General features: G+C 33.4%; 2 protein-coding genes and 1 long non-coding RNA gene across 3 annotated transcripts; all 3 read left to right on the top strand.

Annotated features, from left to right (window-relative positions):
- Positions 1–9,528: 9,528 nt before the first annotated feature.
- Positions 9,529–10,543, top strand: LOC123199259. The gene is made up of 2 exons (XR_006498298.1): positions 9,529–9,665; positions 10,450–10,543. It is a non-coding gene; the product is annotated as an uncharacterized LOC123199259 (long non-coding RNA).
- A 3,204-nt stretch (positions 10,544–13,747) lies between these two features.
- LOC123198968 (disease resistance protein RPV1-like) lies at positions 13,748–16,769 on the top strand. The gene is made up of 2 exons (XM_044613770.1): positions 13,748–14,516; positions 15,596–16,769. The coding sequence occupies exons 1-2, from the start codon at positions 14,074–14,076 to the stop codon at positions 16,767–16,769; spliced, it is 1,617 nt and encodes a 538-aa protein (XP_044469705.1). The 5' UTR covers positions 13,748–14,073.
- Positions 16,770–16,945: 176 nt separating this feature from the next.
- Positions 16,946–18,478, top strand: LOC123198967 (disease resistance-like protein DSC1). Its single transcript, XM_044613769.1, has 2 exons — positions 16,946–17,275; positions 17,396–18,478. The coding sequence occupies exons 1-2, from the start codon at positions 16,946–16,948 to the stop codon at positions 18,476–18,478; spliced, it is 1,413 nt and encodes a 470-aa protein (XP_044469704.1).
- The last annotated feature ends 1,562 nt before the right edge of the window (positions 18,479–20,040 follow it).

Below are 20,040 nucleotides of genomic sequence, written 5' to 3'. Positions count from 1 at the left end.
AATCAAATTATTCAATAACCTTTAGGTCGACATGAGATTCCTGAATTGTCTTTCCATCCTTCTTTTTGCTCCACACGTGCATGTCCATCCTTTCTAATAGTTTGACGAGCTATCATAAAAAATAAACCACTTATATGAAGGTAAATCATTGGAATTGTGCTTGTTTCCATATTTCTTCAACATCTATATTAAGATGTCGATTTGGTGATGATCTTCTTCCCAATAATGTAACTCTTTGGTTAAGTGCTTACTTTGTTGAGTAGTAAAGCATGTATTTGAAATTTAATAGGTTTAAATAATTATTGTATTTAATTTGAGGTAATAAAAAAATTATTTTACTTAAATAATCTTTGGTATAATTAATCTAAGATATTTTTCATATTTGTTGTTATATTAATTAAAAATGAGGATATTTGTGTACTAAAAAATTAATAAGCAAGAATATTATTATAATAATATCAAAATTATTTTGATAATCATTTAATAATTAAGGTGACTATGGTATTACTCCTTATATTATATACAACATCACCATTAGTAATAAAAATTACTAAAATTTTTTATTTTTTGACAAATAAAGTAAAATAATATAAATAATAAAATATAGATTAACAAATAAATCTTTTAATACTTCAACCAAACACTCCATAAATGTGAACAACTTGTGACACTAGAAATATGCATTACACCATCTGAAATGGTCGTTTGCTATTCAATTGTTGTATAACTGATATAACTATACTATTGTTGAAATAAGTGTTCTATCATTTGAAAAGACCATTTTATTGTGTATAAATAGACACACCTTTACGCCACATGGACTAAGTTTTTGGTGAATTGTTAACATATATCGAAGCTCGGTGAAAATACTTACTCATCCAATGTGTTCAAGAAACACAAGTCTCATTTTTCCCTCTAATTAGTCCAGACTGTTCCGTATAGATAACTTTGGTGCTATCTTGCTCTTAGTCAAATAACAAACGTCTTCTCAAATTCACTTCAAAGAGAAAGAGCTGCCAAATGTAAGTTTATTCCACACACCTTCTTTACCTTTGAATACATATTGTAGCCTCATTTTTTTATCTTGGTTTATGTTTACGGGTGAATATCGTTAATGTTAAAATTTTGTTTACTATTTCATTGTGTTATAATTTTTTTTAACTACGTAAATGCTTCCCAACACAACAACCCTTACACAAGTCTTTAGTTTCAACTCTAGAGTTTTTAATCTTTGATTCGCCAACCAATTTCTGTTTTGTATTAAAATTGATTTTTCAGTGGGTTTATTCTTTTATAGTGATACTACATATACAAACTGTTATTTTGTACTTGTGGCTTAAACTTGAACCGAGGGTATAATGGTAATTTGGCAAAGTTAGTAAGGGTGTTTTTGTCATTTAAGCATGAGGGGCAGATAAGTAATTTTTGCTAGCTCAATCCCTCAATACATTTGCTATTCTTCTTCCCAGCTTTGCATATTGCAGAAACAAATTACCCAACCCTCTCTGGCTCTCGGTCTGCTTCCTCTGCTAAGGTTACCGTGCACAGGTGAGAAGTCAAAGATGCTTAGTCGGTAGTAGTATATGTGTTGAGGTCATAAGAACCATGAAAAACTTGAGCTTGATAAAATATATATGTTTTTTTTTTTAAACTTTTGGACATTTAATTCAATCCAACTTACTGTTCTTCTCTCATCCATTGCTTGCATATTTCTAAATGAGGGGACCATCTATCTAAAATTTTGAATGATGGCAGAAATTATCCATTTTGTCATGTTTCCAGCAGCAATTTATACAACACCTCAAACAGTCATCAACAGAGCAATTTATAGTATTCAATCTCTTGTCTCTATCCATTTTTGCATCTATTCTCAAATCATCATCTTTAGCGTACAACAAAGTCACTCCACATTTTTTCACTTGGCTTAGAATCCTTCCAGTCTTAGTTGCATGTTCAACAAAGAAAACTATTCCACCCTGGCTATTCAAATTGAGTGTAAGCAATTTGAATAACATATTACTGTAATCATAACCTACGAATACATGATTTGATTCAATAACCTGACCCTCAAGGTCTTTCACCACAGGTAGGGTAACGCTGATTCATAAGCTGACATTGATAATTGGTTTTCGTTCGTGATCTTGACACCTTGATCGATTCACAAAATATAGAAGTTAATTATCTAAGACAGTCATGTCAGCAAGTGGAAGATGCTCTGACTCAAGGCATGGAGAAATTGCAGTCGACTCCCGCTGAAACTGTTGCTGCAGGTCAACTGGTAGAAGCAGGTTGCATCCCAAAGATACCTACTGCAATGGAGAAGTTGGAAGCTCTAGTCAGCTTTTTGAACTAGGTAAGAATCCGGGTATTGCTGCCGATCTGAACTTTCAATATCTTTCTGTAATGCGTTTTCTGACCAGTTAATTAGTTCTTTGTCAGCACATCTAATTTAAGTTGAGAAACTTTCTAGCGAGTTGAATTTGCATTTATCTGTGAAATTGAAGTTTTCTTCTGCTTCTAACATTTGTTTAAGCACTATGCAGCTCAATTGCATGCCTGTGATGCCCGACAAATCACACCTATTTTCTCATCCCTTTCCTTTTAGACCATCTTCTTGGCGTTGAATTCATTATTTTGGTGATTTATTGCAGTCATGATTTGTAGGAAATATCATTTTTGTGATGTACTAATAAACGTAGGTGATTTTTCCTTCAGTGCTTTGCTTTTCTGCAAACTTAAGTATGGCTACATAGTCAAATATGGATATTCTCTACTGTTGATAGTTTCTCTGAATAAGAATTCATGATCGGCAACCAGACCACTAATCGGTTTCTGTTAGCAAAAATGATATGATTGGTAGAAAGTAATATACTGATCTTAGCATAACATGGTTCTTTAAATTTTGGGTTCATACTGTTAGAATCATGTATATGGTCTCTATCTAAGCATATATATATACTGAGTATGCAAGATAAAAACCAAAACTAAATTGCGGAATATTAAACACTAACCTCCAGCCATTGCTTGACGATTTGATGCAGAATAATCCACTGGAAATTGTTGTAAACTTTCGTCTTCCAGGTGATCTCTTTTTCTCATAGAATGGTGTATGTTTTCAGTGTAGAAAAAGCTCACCCAGGGACCCTATTTATAGCCTGAAGAAGCATTCTACCATCAAGAATGCTACGCAACTTGTGGAGTTATGACATGGGAGTTACAGACCATTACACCATGAAGAAGTAACTGCATGAAGCAGTTACCATTATCCCATGAAGAAGTAACTGCTGCAGTTACCATGCATGAAGCCATGAAGAAAGAAAAACTAACATTCTCCCACTTGGTCTGTAACCCATCAATCCACATACTGAAGTAAAGAAATAAAATACACGAATCATGGTCATAAGTCCTCTAAGAACGAGTATTATCTTCCATGTATCACGATGTATTCATTCCTCTATATCTTAATGAATAAACCTTATGTTTATTCTGGGTCCAAATTTGATTATTTTCTCAACCAAAATGTGCACATAAAATGAGAAAACTTAATCAATTGAAAAACTGAATAATTTTATTATAGAAAATGTATATACATCAAATCATATGATGGAACCAACTCCCATCACTATTACAACATGAGACTAACTCTCATTCGCTCTACATGATCCTTAAAACTTTTTGGTGGCATGCCTTTTGTCAAAGGATCGGCAATCATCAATTCAGTGCTGACGTGTTTAATGACCACTTTATTTTCTTTTACACATTCCTTAATGGCTAAATACTTAATGTCGATATGTTTACTTCGACTACTACTTTTATTATTTTTAGTCAAGAAAACAGCAGCTGAATTGTCACAATAAATTTTTGTCGGCTTAGAAATAGAATCCACAATCCTAAGCCTAGATATGAAACTCTTCAACCATACACCATGTGATGTAGCCTCAAAACAAGAAACGAACTCAGCCTCCATGGTAGATGTAGCAATCAATGACTGTTTAGCACTCCTCCAAGATATGGCTCCGCCGGCAAACAAGAAAATATATCCAGATGTTGATTTTCTTGAATCAACACAGCCAGCAAAATCCGAATCGGAGTAACCAACTACCTCTAAATTATCAGTCCGTTTATATATAAGCATGTATTCTTTGGTCCCTTGAAGGTACCGCATCACTTTCTTTGCAGCTCTCCAGTGGTCTATACTTGGGTTACTCTGATATCTTCCTAACATCCCAATAGTAAATGCAATGTCAGGTCTTGTGCAAACCTAAGCATACATAAGGCTTCCAACAGCTGAAACATAGGGAATGTTCTGCATTTGTTCCTTTTCAAGTTCATTTTTAGGGCATTGGTTCAAATTGAACTTATCACCCTTCACAATTGGTGTTACACTTGGTGAACAATCTTTCATCCGAAATCTCTCTAAAACTTTGTTGATATAGGTTTCCTGAGATAGACCTAGTATGCCTTGAGGTCTGTTCCTATGAATCTTAATGCCAATGACATAAGACGCCTCACCCATATCTTTCATATCAAAGTTTTTAGAGAGAAATTGTTTCACCTCATAAAGCAATCCTTTATCATTAGTTGCAAGTAATATATCATCCACATATAGAACAAGGAAACAAATTTTACTCCCACTGACCTTCTGGTATATACATTGATCCATGATATTCTCTTCAAAATCGAATGAAGAGATAACCTCATGGAATTTCAAATACCATTGACGGGATGCTTGTTTCAATCCATATATGGACTTCCTAAGCTTACACACTAATTGCTCACCATCACTAGAGGAGAATCCTTCAGGTTGTTTCATATATACCTCTTCCTCTAAATCTCCATTGAGGAATGCCGTTTTCACATCTATTTGATGCAGTTCTAAGTCAAAATGGGCTACTAATGCCATTATAATATGGAAAGAATCTTTCTTAGATACTGGAGAAAAAGTCTCCGTATAATCGATTCCCTCCTTTTGAGTGAAACCCTTAGCAACGAGTCTTGCTTTATATCTCTCGATGTTACCTAATGAGTCTTTCTTTGTTTTATAGACCCATTTACACCCAATGGCCTTTGCCCCATTAGGTAACTTGATAAGATCCCAGACTTCATTACTCTTCATAGATTCCATCTCATCTTTCATAGCATTGTACCACAAAATAGATTTACTGCAATCCATTGCTTGTGAAAACGTAACAGGATCATCTTCGGCTCCTAATTTATGGTCAATTTCTTGTAAATACACTATATAATCACTAGAAATAGCTGATTTCTTCATTCTAGTTGATCTTCTTAATGTTGTAACACTATCCTCTTGTGGAGTAGAGTGTACAACTGGTGGTTCAACAATATCTGAAGGTTGTTGAACAGTTTGATCTACTAGAGTATTATCAGTAACTTGTGGAACTTCATTGATTGGTTGTTCAACATCCATTTGAACTTGAGGGGTGTTGTAAATAACAATCAATCTATTACTCGAAATGGGTGGTTGAGTATCTGAATGATCTTTCTCAAAAATTAAATCCTGAGATTGATCGCTCCCACTGATTAAGTCATTTTCAATAAATTTTGCATTTCGAGATTCCACTATTCTAGTGCTATGTGATGGACAATAAAATCTATAACCCTTAGACTTTTCGGCATATCTAATGAAATAACTACTTATAGTCCTTGGGTCTAATTTCTTCTCATGTGGATTATAAACTCTTACTTCAGACGGGCATCCCCAAACGCATATATGTCGTAAACTCGGTTTCCAACCTTTAAATAACTCAAATGGTATTTTAGAAACAGCCTTTGTTGGAATTCGGTTCAATATATACACTGTCGTTTTGAGAGCTTCTACCCACAGTGATTTAGGAAGTTTGGAGCTGCTAAGCATACTCCGCACCATGTCCAAGGTTTCTTCTTTCTGCTACACCATTTTGGTCTGGAGAACCAGGCATAGTGTATTGGGCAACAATCCCATTTTCTTCAAGAAACCTTGCAAATGGACCAGGTGCTTGTCCATCATGAGTGTATTTACCATAATATTCTCCACCTCTATCTGATCTCACGATTTTAATTTGTTTTCCAGATTGTTTCTCTACTTCTGCCTTGAAAACCTTAAAGGCATCTAATGCTTCATTCTTGTTATGGAGCATGTAGAGATACCTCATCGTGAATAATCATCAATAAATGAGATGAAGTATTTTTGACCATAAATGTCCATATCAGGACAACAAATATCTGTATATATGATTTCTAATATGTCTGAACTCCTCTTGGCACCTTTCTTTGACTTGTTAGTTTGTTTTCCCTTTATACAATCCACACAAGTATCAAAGTCAGTAAAATCTAGAGTATCTAGTACTTCATTATTCACTAACCTTTTAATTCTTTCTATGGAGATATGTCCCAATCTCCGATGCCACAATATAGAGGAATTTTCATTCATAACACTTCTTTTAATACCAACATTATCTTGAACATGCATCAAATTAAATGAAACATTATTTTGTAAATGAATTCGGAACAAACCATCAGACAATGTACCATTTCCTACAACTGCAGATTTATAAATCAAACTAAATGTAGTTTCATTAAATGTAAAGGAAAATCCAAAGGGTACAAATCTTGAAATAGAAATCAAGTTTCTAGAGAAACTTGGAATATAAAAGGTTCGTTCCAAATCCAAAACAAAACCAGAATCTAAAACTAATCTGCACGTTCCGACCGCTTCCACATGTGAACGCATCTTATTTCCTGAATAGATGCTTTATTCACTGGCCATCGGCTTCCTTTGGTTTAGAAAGCCCTACAAGGTATTTGAAATATGGATTGTAGAACTAGAATCAATCCACCAAGTGTTATGACTAACATCAACCATATTAGATTCATAACATACAAGTGAGATTGGATTACCTTTCTTTTCAAGCCAAGCTTTAAACTTAATGCAATCCTTTTTGACATGTCCTTTCTTTTTACAGAAAAAACATTTGGATTCCTTCTTAAATTCGGGCTGATTGAATATTTTATCCTTTCCCTTATACTTAGTTTGGTTTTTTGTCTTTTTCCCTTGTGTAACCATATGTGCACTTTCATTCCTTTCAATCAACAACCTTCCTTCCTCTTGAACACACATGGTCAGAAGTTCATTGATTGACCATTTTTCCTTATGTGTGTTATAAGAGATTTTAAAAGGTTCGTATTGTTGTGGAAGAGAATTTAGAATGAAATGCATCAGGAAAGATTCAGACATCTCAATCTCAAGAGCCTTAAGTTGAGCTGCAAGATCCCTCATTTGCATGATGTGCTCACGCACACCTTTAACACTAGTGAGCTTCATTGATGTAAACTTTGTTATTAGAGTGCTGACAAGTGCTTTATCTGAAGACTCAAACTGTTCATCAATAGCCTTCAGTAATTGCCTAACATTATTACACTCAGGGATTGAACCACGAATACTAGCAGATATGCGTGTCCTGATGAACATCATACTCAAGCGATTAGATCGCTCCCAACGTTCATACAGGGCAATTTCATTCTGAGTGCTAGTTTCTGTAGCTGTAGGTGGTTCATCCTTCCTAATAGCATAATCAATGTCCATACACCCTAATTGAAGAAGAATTCTCTCCTTCCAAATTTTATAATTGTCACCACTCAAAATAGGAACATCACATACATTATTAGAAATTCACAGGTTGAATAACTGTAAATAAATATTAATATACACGCTTAAGTCACTAAATTTGAACCTATCAAAATTAATATCATGTTCTACCAATGTATAAACATGCTTTAAATATATAAACCATATAACATAAAAACTGCCTGTGGGCTAAGTTTTTAATTTAAATAGGTTTATATACAAATATATAAACCGTATGATAAAACTACCAAATTATATTCCTTTTCTTAATTCCTGTGGGTAGATTAAGAAAAATAATTTGTTATTTCATCCTAATTAATCACATAAATATAATAAAAATTCCTGTGGGATAAAATTTATCATACTTACATAATTAATTACAACTGATGTCATATAACTAAATGTGATCTCAGAATATTTAATATATAACTTTGATATAATCAAAGATGTTGTGGCTACTCTATAATCAATCAAATATTATACTAATCACATGACATCTAATTTTATGCATATAATCCTTAAGAAATTATTTAAAGTATAATTTCAATTAAACCAAAATTATGCATAAAATTAATCATATAAATAATATTAAATTATTTAATAAACACTAAAAATTGGATAAATGAAACTTAAATTATCCAATTAATAATAATAATTTTGGTAATTACATGTTAAAAAATATATTTTATTAAGGCCAAAAATATATTCAAACTGAACCTCACAAAGTTATTATTCATGAAAACTAAACCTAATGCATATAACAATGTACGATGTCCCAAATTTTTAACGAAAATGAAATTGGCTGAGCGGCAAGTGTCTCATTCAGAACCTTGTGCCTTGAGGCCTGTGTTCAAGACACGAAACTGAAGGAAAATTTTACATTTTAATAAAGTATATGAACGACATGTCATCCGCTGGAGATGAATGTAAATGATATGTCGGCTGGCAGTGCATAACAAAAGAGACAGAAGTGATGCGTATGACATGTCGTCTGTAGAAACCAAAAGCAAACGACATGTCATCTGAAGATCGTCCCTGACCTCTAGCCGGGTCAAGAGTCGGGTCGACAGACCCGTATACATTTTGCACTCTAAATCAGCCTACAAAACTCTGATTTTGACGTTCCATATATCAAAATTCTCAGTTTTTGATGTAGAATTCATCTAAATAAAAATTTTATTCAAAAAATGCCAACAGCCAACTTTCTCTCTCTAAAGAAATTCGGGATTTCATAAAATTATGCATGTTTAACACATCAAAGCAAGGCAGAGGCATAAAAAAGCTCTGATACCAAATGTTAGAATCATGTATATGGTCTCTATCTAAGCATATATATATACTGAGTATGCAAGATAGAAACGAAAACTAAATTGCGGAATATTAAACACTAACCTCCAGCCATTGCTTGACGATTTGATGCAGAATAATCCTCTGGAAATTGTTGTAAACTTTCGTCTTCCAGGTGATCTCTTTTTCTCATAGAATGGTGTATGTTTTCAGTGTAGAAAAAGCTCACCCAGGGACCCTATTTATAGCCTGAAGAAGCATTCTACCATCAAGAATGCTACGCAACTTGTGGAGTTATGACATGGGAGTTACAGACCATTACACCATGAAGAAGTAACTGCATGAAGCAGTTACCGTTATCCCATGAAGAAGTAACTGCTGCAGTTACCATGCATGAAGCCATGAAGAAAGCAGTTACCATGCATGAAGCCATGAAGAAAGAAAAACACATACAATTTGATACACGTTAGTTTTTACTTGGAACATCTTGACATGTTACCAAATTTATAAGCTCTTGCCCGAACAGCCTGATTATTTTGTACAAGAAACATTACAGCAGATGTCTTGTATCCTAACAACTTGCCAGGTTGCTCGAGGCTTGCTTGCACTAGGAGTACTTCCAACGCCTTGGAGCTTTTAGTTCAATTTGGGCCACCCATCCTCGTGACACTGCCTAATCTTATACCAGAAAAAATCAACAAGCTCAAACTCTTTGGAAGATCATCACTGCTCAAACTTCATTTCCTGATTAGAGGTACCTCTGGACATTGTTGTTATAAACATAATTTGCATACTTTAAATTGCTGACATTTTTGAAGCAGCCACAAGCATCTAGGGAAATTGTAAATATAGTCTTTTAACCGGGACGAAGTTAAGTTTGTAATTAAATCAATTTTTGATGCATGATATTCATTTTTATGATATTTTAAAACATATATTTAGGGTTTATGTTTTCGAGGTACCTTTGCAATGTTGTCATGTAAATTTTTACAAGGCAATAGTCTTATGAATCATTCAATTAAAGTTAATCTCATCTAACCCTTGAAGATTATTGTCGAGAGTTCATAAAATTTAGGCTGTCTATCTTTTGTCCGGCCATAAAGAACGAAAGACAAGGTCAAAGGACTATTTTCCCCCAAGGTTTGTCGAAATGATAATGCTGACCCTTTAAATTTAAAAAAGCCAATTTTCACCTGTTATCTACTCCTGTTAGTGAATTTTGTTACGTGAAATAAATGAAAATAATTTTATATAGATTTTTCTATTGTTTTTCTTTTTTTTTTCTATTTTCTCCTTTCCCTCTTATTCTTTTTATTTTTCTTTTCCTCTTATTTTTTCTATTTTCCCTTTTCAAAAGCTTTGAGAGTAATTGTAATTTTAAAAATACTAGAGGTGTTAATAAAATTTTTGGGTTTCTTTTAACCTTAAAAAAGGTTCAAAGTGGCTTTTGAAATTTTAAAATTTTCGAGTGAATCATTTCAAAATAACCAGTTTTTTTAATAAGAAAATCTTATTTAAATTGCACATTTTTTTTTAAGACCAAATTGATCACTCCAACCAATGATAGTCTGTGGTGGTGGAAGTTAATCAAAATAAAAAAGGAGTTGAGAGACAAAATCAAATATAAAATTGGAAAAGGGAAGAATACCTTGTTTTGGATGGACAATTAGCACCCATATGACCCTCTCTTGGAGAAATATAGAGAAAGACCAATCAAGGGGCACTGATGACTTTGGTACTAATCGGAAGGTGAAAGTTATGGAGATTGTGAATGACAACTCTTGGAAATGGTCAACTGTTAACTCTTGGAAATGGTCGGCTGCGGACTCTAATGCACTTTCAGAGATCAAGGGGCATTGATGAATAATCCTAGAGATGGCTTAGATTCTATTGCATGGTTGCCGTCGTCCAATGGTCAGTTTTCTATGAAGTCGGTTTGGAATGAGTTCAGGAGTAAGAAAAGAGAGGTTAAGTGGGCTGACCTTGTATGTCACAAAAAACACATTCCTAGACAAGCCATTATCCTCTGGTTGGCAATTAAGCAAAGACTCATGACTAGAGACAAACTTGTCAAACTTGGACTCACAAATAATGCTAAATGCGTGTTATCTAATCATTATGATGAGAATATAAACCACATTTTCTTCAGATGTGAATACAACAACTATATCTAGAAGACCATTTTGAGGAAAAGTTTCTTGAGTTACAATGGGCAAAACTAGAACTCCTTTATTGATGAAATTTCTTTGGATTGGAAGGAAGTCAGTTAAAATTCTTGATGGGCAAGTTAAGCCTGGGGCTACTATTTAAGCCATTTGGAAGGAAAGAAACAACAGGATTTTCTCTAATCTTCTGCAGCGCAAAGATAGAATTGTGGAAAGGCTCAGAAGACTGGTAAGAGGCAAAGGGGCTGACCTCTCAAATTTTTCGCCTACTAATGTCAATAAAGCCATTGCAGGAATTGGAACCTCCTCAACTGCATCTTTCACCTTCAAATGCTAAGGCTTCTCCTCTTTGCAGGTGGCAGCCCTTTTTGCTAACAGTGTGTTCTTTTGTAGGTTCCCTCTTTTTGATCTTTAGACGAGTCCTATTATGTAGGCTTTGGTGCTGGTTGCAGTGGTCAATATTGATAGCTTTTCCCCTCTCCATTGCCTCAACTCTGCTGCTGGGATTTTCTCTTCTTCTCTTTCCTGGTGGCTTTCGAAACCTGCCTTTTCGCTACCGTATTCTGGAGCTTGAATCTCCTGTTTCCTGGTGCTTGTGTTTGCTTCTAAATTCTGATCAGAAGCTTTTGCATCAGTTTTCTGTGCTTCCCCTGTTATTGCCCGTTCATTCCCCTGCTTCTTCTGCTGTTGTTCTCCTGGCCTCCCTTTTCCCCAGCTGTGGCTTGGTTTGGTGCCCTCAAAAATTTCTCCTGGTCTGCTGCTTGGTTTCCTTGCAGTTGAGGCATGCTTCTGGTGCTCATGGACCTTCAGTCTTTGCTGGTCTGGTTGGCTTGAATTCTTCCTGCAGGCTTTTCCTGCAGTCTATGAGGATCTTTGGATACTGGTTTGTTGTATGATCAAGCAAGCTGAGTTTTGTCTCTCCGAGTAGGGCGTCAGAATTCATTGAGTTTGGATTGTCAATTGATTCGGCCGGTGCTTCTGTCATTTCCTTAGTTTGCTTTTGTCCATTACGTCTGCTTCCCAGTGTTGGCACCTGCATTTCCTCCTGATGTGCTTTGCAGTGTTCGTTGCTGTGCTGGTTGTTCTCAGTTGTTGGCCTGGAGTGCTACATTCGAGTTTGGAGCCAGTAGTCCGCTATCTGCTGCTATACCGTTTCTTTTGCAGGCTGATGCTGGTTTCTTGTCTGGTGCTGCTGGAGTCCGGAAATGCATCTGAGCTCTCTGCCTCCTTGGTTGCCGCTGTGGTATGGATTTCTTTCCAGGTGTTATGCATTTCCCTGCTGCCCGAGGATCCGCCTTGGCATCTCTTTTGCTTGTTTCTGTGGCAGCTATTTATTTGTTGTCTTAGTTTGTGGAAGCTGTCCAAGTCATTCGGCCTCAGCCTCAACTTTCCAATAGCGTGGCTCCTGGACCTTGGATTAATTTGTTGAGTTGATGGGCTCCGTGAGTTTCTTTGGGATGCAATGTTTGTATAGCCTTGGTGTATGGTTGTTTGGATGCTATAATGTGTTGTAATTCCTTAGCATATGTTTCATGTTCTCTTTGAGTCTTGATAGGATGCTATAATGTGTTGTCTGGGCTTTTATTATGTTTTGGCAGTGTATTATTGGCTATCCTCCTTGGGGATGAGTTCAGGACGTATTGGGACTGTTTTTGGAAGATTTTGTAATATAAAATATTTAACTATAAAAAAAAGATAAAATTTCGAGTCAATGACCGATCTTATAATCACTATATTGTAAATAAAGAGTTTAATTTAAAATATCATTCAAAAGATTTAACTATTTACTTTCATACTTGAAATTTCATTCTTTTTTAACTCAAAACTAGCTTTTTGAGGGCATGAAACTACCATTTCAATATCCTTGTTTTTGTTTTTGTTTAGCTCTAGGATTTTTTTTCACTTTTTGGTTTGAAAATTAGTATTAATTTTAGGGTTGGATTCAAACTGAATCGAACTCAAACTCGGCTCTGTTTACATATAGTTAAGCTCGAGTTTGAACAGGATTCTTAATGGTTATAAAATTAGTTAATTAGAAACAAAAGACACAATTCTATGGTTTGTGTTCCGGATTTCTACAGTTGAATTCATGACTCAAATATTGAAAAAATAAAATCAAAATTTGCCACATACACAAAGAATTGCTTGGAAATTCCTGAAATGCTTTAACGATCTTAAAAAGGATATCAAGAAAATTTTTTTCCAAATCCAGATAAAGTAAAAGAAAAAATTAATTCATGCACACTAATTCCCACCAAAAATATTAAAACAAAATCAAACTTCCAACTGCTGAGAGCAGCAAAATTAGAAATGGATGGAATTCAATGTTGTCATTTTCATATTTAATTTTCTAATTTCTTCGGAAGAAAAAATACAAAGAGAAGCCTACAAGAAATCCTGTGGCTGTCGGCCAAAATGGTGGAGGTGTCCCTGGTTAGGTGTTGGGGAAGTTTCCACAGTGGCCGTGACTTGACTGCGATAGAGATTTTGATGGTTCTGTTAAACTGCTAGTCTAAACTAATAGTCTTAACTTCATCGGTGAAAATGGTAAAATATTTTAATATTTAATATTAAAAAAATTATTTATGTAAGTAATAATTTTAAATTAAAAATAAAAAAATATATAATTACATATTAATGTTTTAAAATAATTATTTGACAGATAAACAATAAAATAGAAAAAGGTAAGCAGCTTGCTTGAAAATAAAATACAATTAGAAATCACAAGGCAGCCTAATGTTCATGGGGCAAAAAGTCCAAGTCAAAAAGACGAAAGGCAGGGCATCTTCTGAGAAAACAGATAAGGCAAAGAAGAAAAAGGCAGGCAATCTTCCCAGAAAAAGAGATGAAAAAGACTTTGATATTGTGGAATATAGTTCATTTACTCAATAGGTGATGTTTTAATTTAGCCCTCTTTGTTTATGCGAAGCGCCTCTCATCACTTGCAGCAGTTAATGGCTTCCTCTTCTTCTTCTTCCATTACTCCTAAACTAGAGTATGAGGTTTTCCTTAGTTTCCGTGGTGTGGACACTCGAAAAAACATTACCAGCCATCTTTATGAAGCCTTTCGTCAGAAAAATATTTAAACTTTCATTGATGATAAACTTTATCAGAGGAGAAGAAATTTCTCCATCTCTTTTGAAGGCAATTGAACATTCGAAGATCTCGGTTATCATTTTCTCTAAAGGCTACGCTTCCTCCAGATGGTGTCTCAAAGAACTTGAAGAGATTCTTAAATGTAAGAAAGCGTATGATCAGATCGTAATGCCAGTCTTCTATGACGTAGATCCATCTGGTGTCAGGAATCAAAAGGGGGATTTTGGGAAATCGTTTGCTGAGCTTGAAAATCGTTTTATTGGTCATTCAGAGATGTTGGAGGGATGGAGGACTGCTTTGAGGGATGCAGCCAACCTTTCTGGTTTTCATTCAAACAACTATAGGTAACTTTAAATTCATTTATCAGTGTGTTTTAGTTAGTAATCTTACTTTCAGCAGCTTTCTTTTCTTTTTTATTTTATTTTCTTTTTCAAATTTACTAGAGATAGATATTTCAAAGAAAGTCATTAGATAATAAGGTCTAATAGAAATGACCCTAGGGCTAGTTTGAGTAATGAACTATGAAATCTCAGGTGAATGAACTGGGTTCAAGGCCCGGGGATCCATGCAAAGTTAAATTTTAAATTGCTTGGGAGTCAGTCTTAACCCAAAAATAAAAAAGGGCCTAAAAGAAGTTATTTCTCTTTCTAAAGATATTACTTACTCTTTATCTCACTGCAACTTTTACATTGAATTGTATTTTTTAACAATAAAATTATGTATACTCATTTTGTATACATAAATGGATACACATTTGATGTATGTTATCAAGTGATTGAGTATTTTGAATTAAAGATAAAGTAATATTTAATCATATGATTGCATTTGTGTATCAAAATATGAATATGTATAACATTACTCGATAATAGCTAATTAATATCTAAATAAGATTTTGAATAGATAATTACTGATTAATTCATTTTTCCATGAATTGAATTTGAGAATTGATGAGTTTTGTAAGTGTTTAGGATATGGAAAGTGAAGATCAATTATATATGAATCCAAAATTTTTTGCCAAGAATTGAACTTCTTTTAATAATTTGAGTACATGTCATGAAAATTAAAAACAAAACACAGATTAAACAAAAAAGGAAATTAGAACTGCAAGGAAAACCTAAGGAGAACAGAATTGATTCTGAAAATTTCTTCAACTAACTAGAAATTGAATCAACAATAATTTATATTTGAATCCAAAATTTTGTGCCACTGCAAAATGAACATTTTTTTTTTAATCAGAATTTTAGTTTGTGTCATGTCATAGTTTGTATTATGCTAATCTTACATTTTAAAAAATTTTGTTCAATGAATAGTCAAAAGAAAAAGAAAAAGAAAATAATTGCAATTATGTTATATTTCTCTGAATTGTTCTCAGTCATGTAATTTAGTAATTTTTGTTTATTTATTTATTTATTTTACTCCACAGGAATGAGGCATCTCTTGTAAAGACTATTGTGGATGAAATCCTGAAAAGATTGACTAATGACCTCTCAACAATTCACACCAAGAATCTAGTTGGACTAGATTCATCAATCGAGGAGATTGAAAATTTATTATGTACAAAGGGTGTTCATACGGTAGGAATTTGGGGCATTGGAGGCATAGGTAAGACTACTCTTGCAACTGCTGTATTCAACAAAATCTTTAGACAGTTTGAAGTTTCTTACTTCGCTCAAAATATTAGAGAAGAATCAGAGAAAAATGGCGGACTAAATGACATGCACCAAAAACTCCTTTGTGCACTCTCAGGGGATGTAAATCCCAATATTGGATTCATCTTCCCAAGAGAAAGACTTATTGCCAAGAAAGCTCTCATTGTGTTTGATGATGTGACTGCAAATGTCAACCAAATGGAATTTTTAATTGAAGTTTCTAAATACTTGGATTCTGAAAGTCGAATAATTATAACCACAAGGGATAAACGTGTGCTAACATATTGTGGAGTGTGTTACATACACGAGATGAAAGAATTATCTTTTAATAATGCTTTGCGACTTTTTACCCTATTTGCCTTTAGAGATAACAGCCCAATAGAAGAAGATTATATTAGGTTATCATCAAGTGTAGTAGAATGTGCTAAAGGTCTTCCATTGGCTCTCAAAGTTTTAGGTGCCTTTCTATTCAAGAGGACAAAGATTGAATGGGAAAGTGCACTAGAAAACTTGCAAATTAATAGTTATGGGGATATCTATAAGGTGTTTAAAATAAGTTATGATGGATTAGACGACAGAGAGAAGGATCTATTTTTAGATATTGCATGTTTCTTTAAAGGGTTTAAAAGAGATCTCATAGAAGTAATCTTGAATGCTTGTGACTTCAACTCTCATATTTCTATAAATCTTCTCATTGAAAAGTGTCTTATAACTACATCATTTGACACTATAACAATGCATGATTTACTTGAGGAAATGGGTAGAGAAATTGTTCGACAAGAATCGACTGACCCTGGTAAACGTAGTCGGTTGTGGCATCACGATGAAATCTTTTCAGTATTGAAGTTTAATATGGTAAGAGCCAAATCAATTGGTTTTTTATTTCTATTTTACACAAAATATAATAAAATATTAGTTGGCAGAGTATTATTAAATTGTTTGGTATAGGGTAGTAATGACACAACTATCATTATTTTTTATTTACATATTCTGAAAAGAAATATATTTGAGACTAAATTACTTAAGAATTGATGTAATTAAACAATTTCAAATTGACTTTTCACCAATATGCTTGTGATAACCAAGGAACTAGAGCAATTCGAAGCATATGCTTGGATATGTCTATGGTAGAAGAGCTACATTTGAATCCTGAAGCTTTTAACAACATGCAAAACCTACGATTCTTACAATTTTATGGGTTTGAACATGGAAAGAATGTGCCTGAATCTGATTCCTCTGCATTCCGTCGTATCTTGAGATGGTTGAAAAGAGAAAACTCCAATGATGGAAAGGTGCATGGTTTCAAGAAACTTAAGTTTGATTTCTATGAGATAAGACACTTTTGCTTTCATGGATATCCTGACAAATCATTGCCGTCAAATTTTAATCCAAAGAACCTTGTTGCACTTTACATGCCTCATAGCAAAGTTGAAAAACTTTGGACTGGTAACCAGGTATTTGTTAACTTTTATATTGCTTTTCTTTTTTGTATGCTTTAAAATGTAATTTTTGGTAAGTTAGTTATGTTTCTAGCTTTACTTCATTTAATTTAATTTTTTTTCTTTTTTTGATAGGTTTTTGTTAATTTGAAACATATTGACCTCAGTCACTCTGAGCATCTATGCAAAATACCAGATTTTTCACTTATGTCAAATCTTGAGAGCTTGAATCTTGAAGATTGTACAAATTTGCTTGAGAGTTTCTCATCTATCCATAATCTCCATAAACTTGTTATCTTGAATCTACAAGGATGCAAACGCTTTGATAATCTTCCAATTAGTTTTAATTGCCAATCTCTTCGAGAAGTTAATCTCTCCAATTGCTCAAATCTCGAAAGAGTTCAATATCTCCCTAAGTCAGTTGAAGAGTTATATCTAGATGGAACTGCAATAAAAGAATTGCAATCAATAGAGCATCTATTCAAACTAGAGAAATTGAGTCTTAGAAGATGTTCAAGGCTTGAAAGGTTACCAGAGAGTTTTCGTGAGTTAAAATCTCTTAAATGTTTTTATCTCTCGGGTTGTTCTAAACTCGACAAATTGCCTAATGACATGGGAAATTTACGAACTCTGGAGGTACTGGAACTAGAGGAAATTTCTTTTGCAGAAATACCGGCATTTATGACAAGTTTAATCAACCTGGAGACATTATCTTTGACAAGATGTAAGATGCAGAAGCGATCGGATATCCCACTCTTCGATTTATCTGTCTTCCAAAGAATGAAAGAGCTAGATCTGAGTGATTGTTGCATCAAGGTCTTACCCGACAGTATTGGCGAATTACTCTCACTGCAATGGTTATTTCTTAGTGGAAACAATTTGGAGACGATACCAGAGAGCATCAAAAACCTCTCTGGCCTGAAAACGCTTCTTTTAACCGATTGCCACAAGCTTAAATGCTTACCGGAGCTTCTAAGCAGTTTAATGAGATTTAGTGCACAGAATTGCGAATCTCTTGAATCAATGTCAAGTTTACCAGCTATATTCCTATGCACAGATTCTTTTATTACCACCATCGACTTCTCTGATTGTTCCAAATTAAAATTAGAGATGACAGATGCTCTCTTGACTATTGGGAGAAGTGCAACAGACTATTTCTCTCAACTATTCTATCGCGATAAAGTAAGTCTCTCTCTCACTTTTTCTGTTTTCTTATGATGTCAATTTATTTTCTATAAATTTTGAATCTTCAAACCTTATAACTTTTAATATCCCATTCAAAGGACATAAAAATTAAATATGAGTATACATATTTCATTTTAAAAGTAAAAGACATGTGAATTAAAATTTTAATTTTTATAAACTTAACAAATAGCTCTACCCTTGTAGTATCTTGCCTATTTGAGATTTTTTGGGTGCATTTGGTACATTGTATTGAATTGCACTAAGTTTTTAAAGTTGTATTAAATTGAAAAAGATAAGGTAGGACTATTTTATATATATATTAAAATCAAAATAATTTAAAGGGAATTTATAATATTTACCACATAAAATTAAGTAGGCTAAGTGAGAAAAGAAAAACAGAGAATTTTATTTTTAATTGATCATCAACATCTAAGTATACAACAACTAGGATTTATATACAAGATTTCATTGCTATAATGAAATAATGAGTTTTGAATAAAACTCACCATTTTGATTTCAATACAATTAGGTACACCACTTTGCAATTCTAACACTTAAGTACCAATACAATCTAATCCATCACTTTGCACTTCTCACACTTGGATACTCAACATCTCCCCTTAAACATAGCTCCCTTTATTTTTGTCATCTTGATGGAATTTTTCAGACAACAGACACCTAATGATATTGTGCTACGAAACTAGTGGATAGTTTAATTTAATATAATCTCAAGAAAAGATTAATTGGCTTGTTGTGAATGTAGAAATTTTAAGAGAGAAATATTTGTAAGGGTAATCACAAAACAATAAAACCATATATACTTAATATTGAGCACACTATTAGACACATAGATAATTTGTCATTTTGTGATAAAGTGATTTTGAATTAATGAGTAATTAAAGATTATATTGAATTAAACTATCCAAAACAAACATTGAATAAATTTGATGAAAGAAGAATGTAGGTTTTGATGAAAGAGAAAACAAAAAATCATGAATAGGAAAGGGAATTGAAAGCCTAAGTGAAACTTTTACTTTTTTTTCATAACTCTCTATCATTTATTATAGAACAGTCTGTTTTGGTTGAAACTCACTGTTTTACATTCTTAACAAAAAACCACCATTTGTTTTGAGAAACATAAGACATGTCCATCAATTTATGAAAACTATTCTAACACTACAATATTCTTCACAATTATAAACAGATCCAACAATTTGTAGTTCTCACACTTTTTTTCTCAACATGCTATTAAATTTACTATTCTCATCATATCTTAACTTTAAATTATATTATACAAAATTACATTTAAATAGAGCTTTCTTATTATATAATATTCTTATACATATAAATTTACTATTGTTAACTAAATAATTCATGTATTTAATTATTTTTATTTGATATAATGAAATACTATAGAGTCTTAATCTAAGACAAAGTTGATAATTCTTTAATCAAAATATTTTCTATATGAAAATCTTACTCGAACAGCGGATTTATGAATATAGAGTTTCTTACGATGTATTATTAAAATATATAGTATTAAATGGACTACTGATGTACATGCAGAATATCCAACTCTTTCAGATCTGGGCGTA

This window comes from Mangifera indica, chromosome 16 (genome assembly GCF_011075055.1).
Source record: "Mangifera indica cultivar Alphonso chromosome 16, CATAS_Mindica_2.1, whole genome shotgun sequence".
Lineage (NCBI taxonomy): Eukaryota > Viridiplantae > Streptophyta > Magnoliopsida > Sapindales > Anacardiaceae > Mangifera > Mangifera indica.
The sequence above is the reverse complement of the archived record's forward strand: the minus strand, read 5'-3'. Positions and strand labels throughout refer to the sequence as shown.

Excerpts from the sequence above, each read along its gene's own strand:
- LOC123198968 (XM_044613770.1), top strand. The coding sequence starts at position 14,074 with ATGAGGTTTTCCTTAGTTTCCGTGGTGTGGACACTCGAAAAAACATTA. Across the intron at positions 14,517-15,595 it reads TTTCATTCAAACAACTATAG|GAATGAGGCATCTCTTGTAA; the intron begins GTAACTTTAAAT and ends TTTACTCCACAG.
- LOC123198967 (XM_044613769.1), top strand. The coding sequence starts at position 16,946 with ATGGTAGAAGAGCTACATTTGAATCCTGAAGCTTTTAACAACATGCAA. Across the intron at positions 17,276-17,395 it reads AACTTTGGACTGGTAACCAG|GTTTTTGTTAATTTGAAACA; the intron begins GTATTTGTTAAC and ends TTTTTTTGATAG.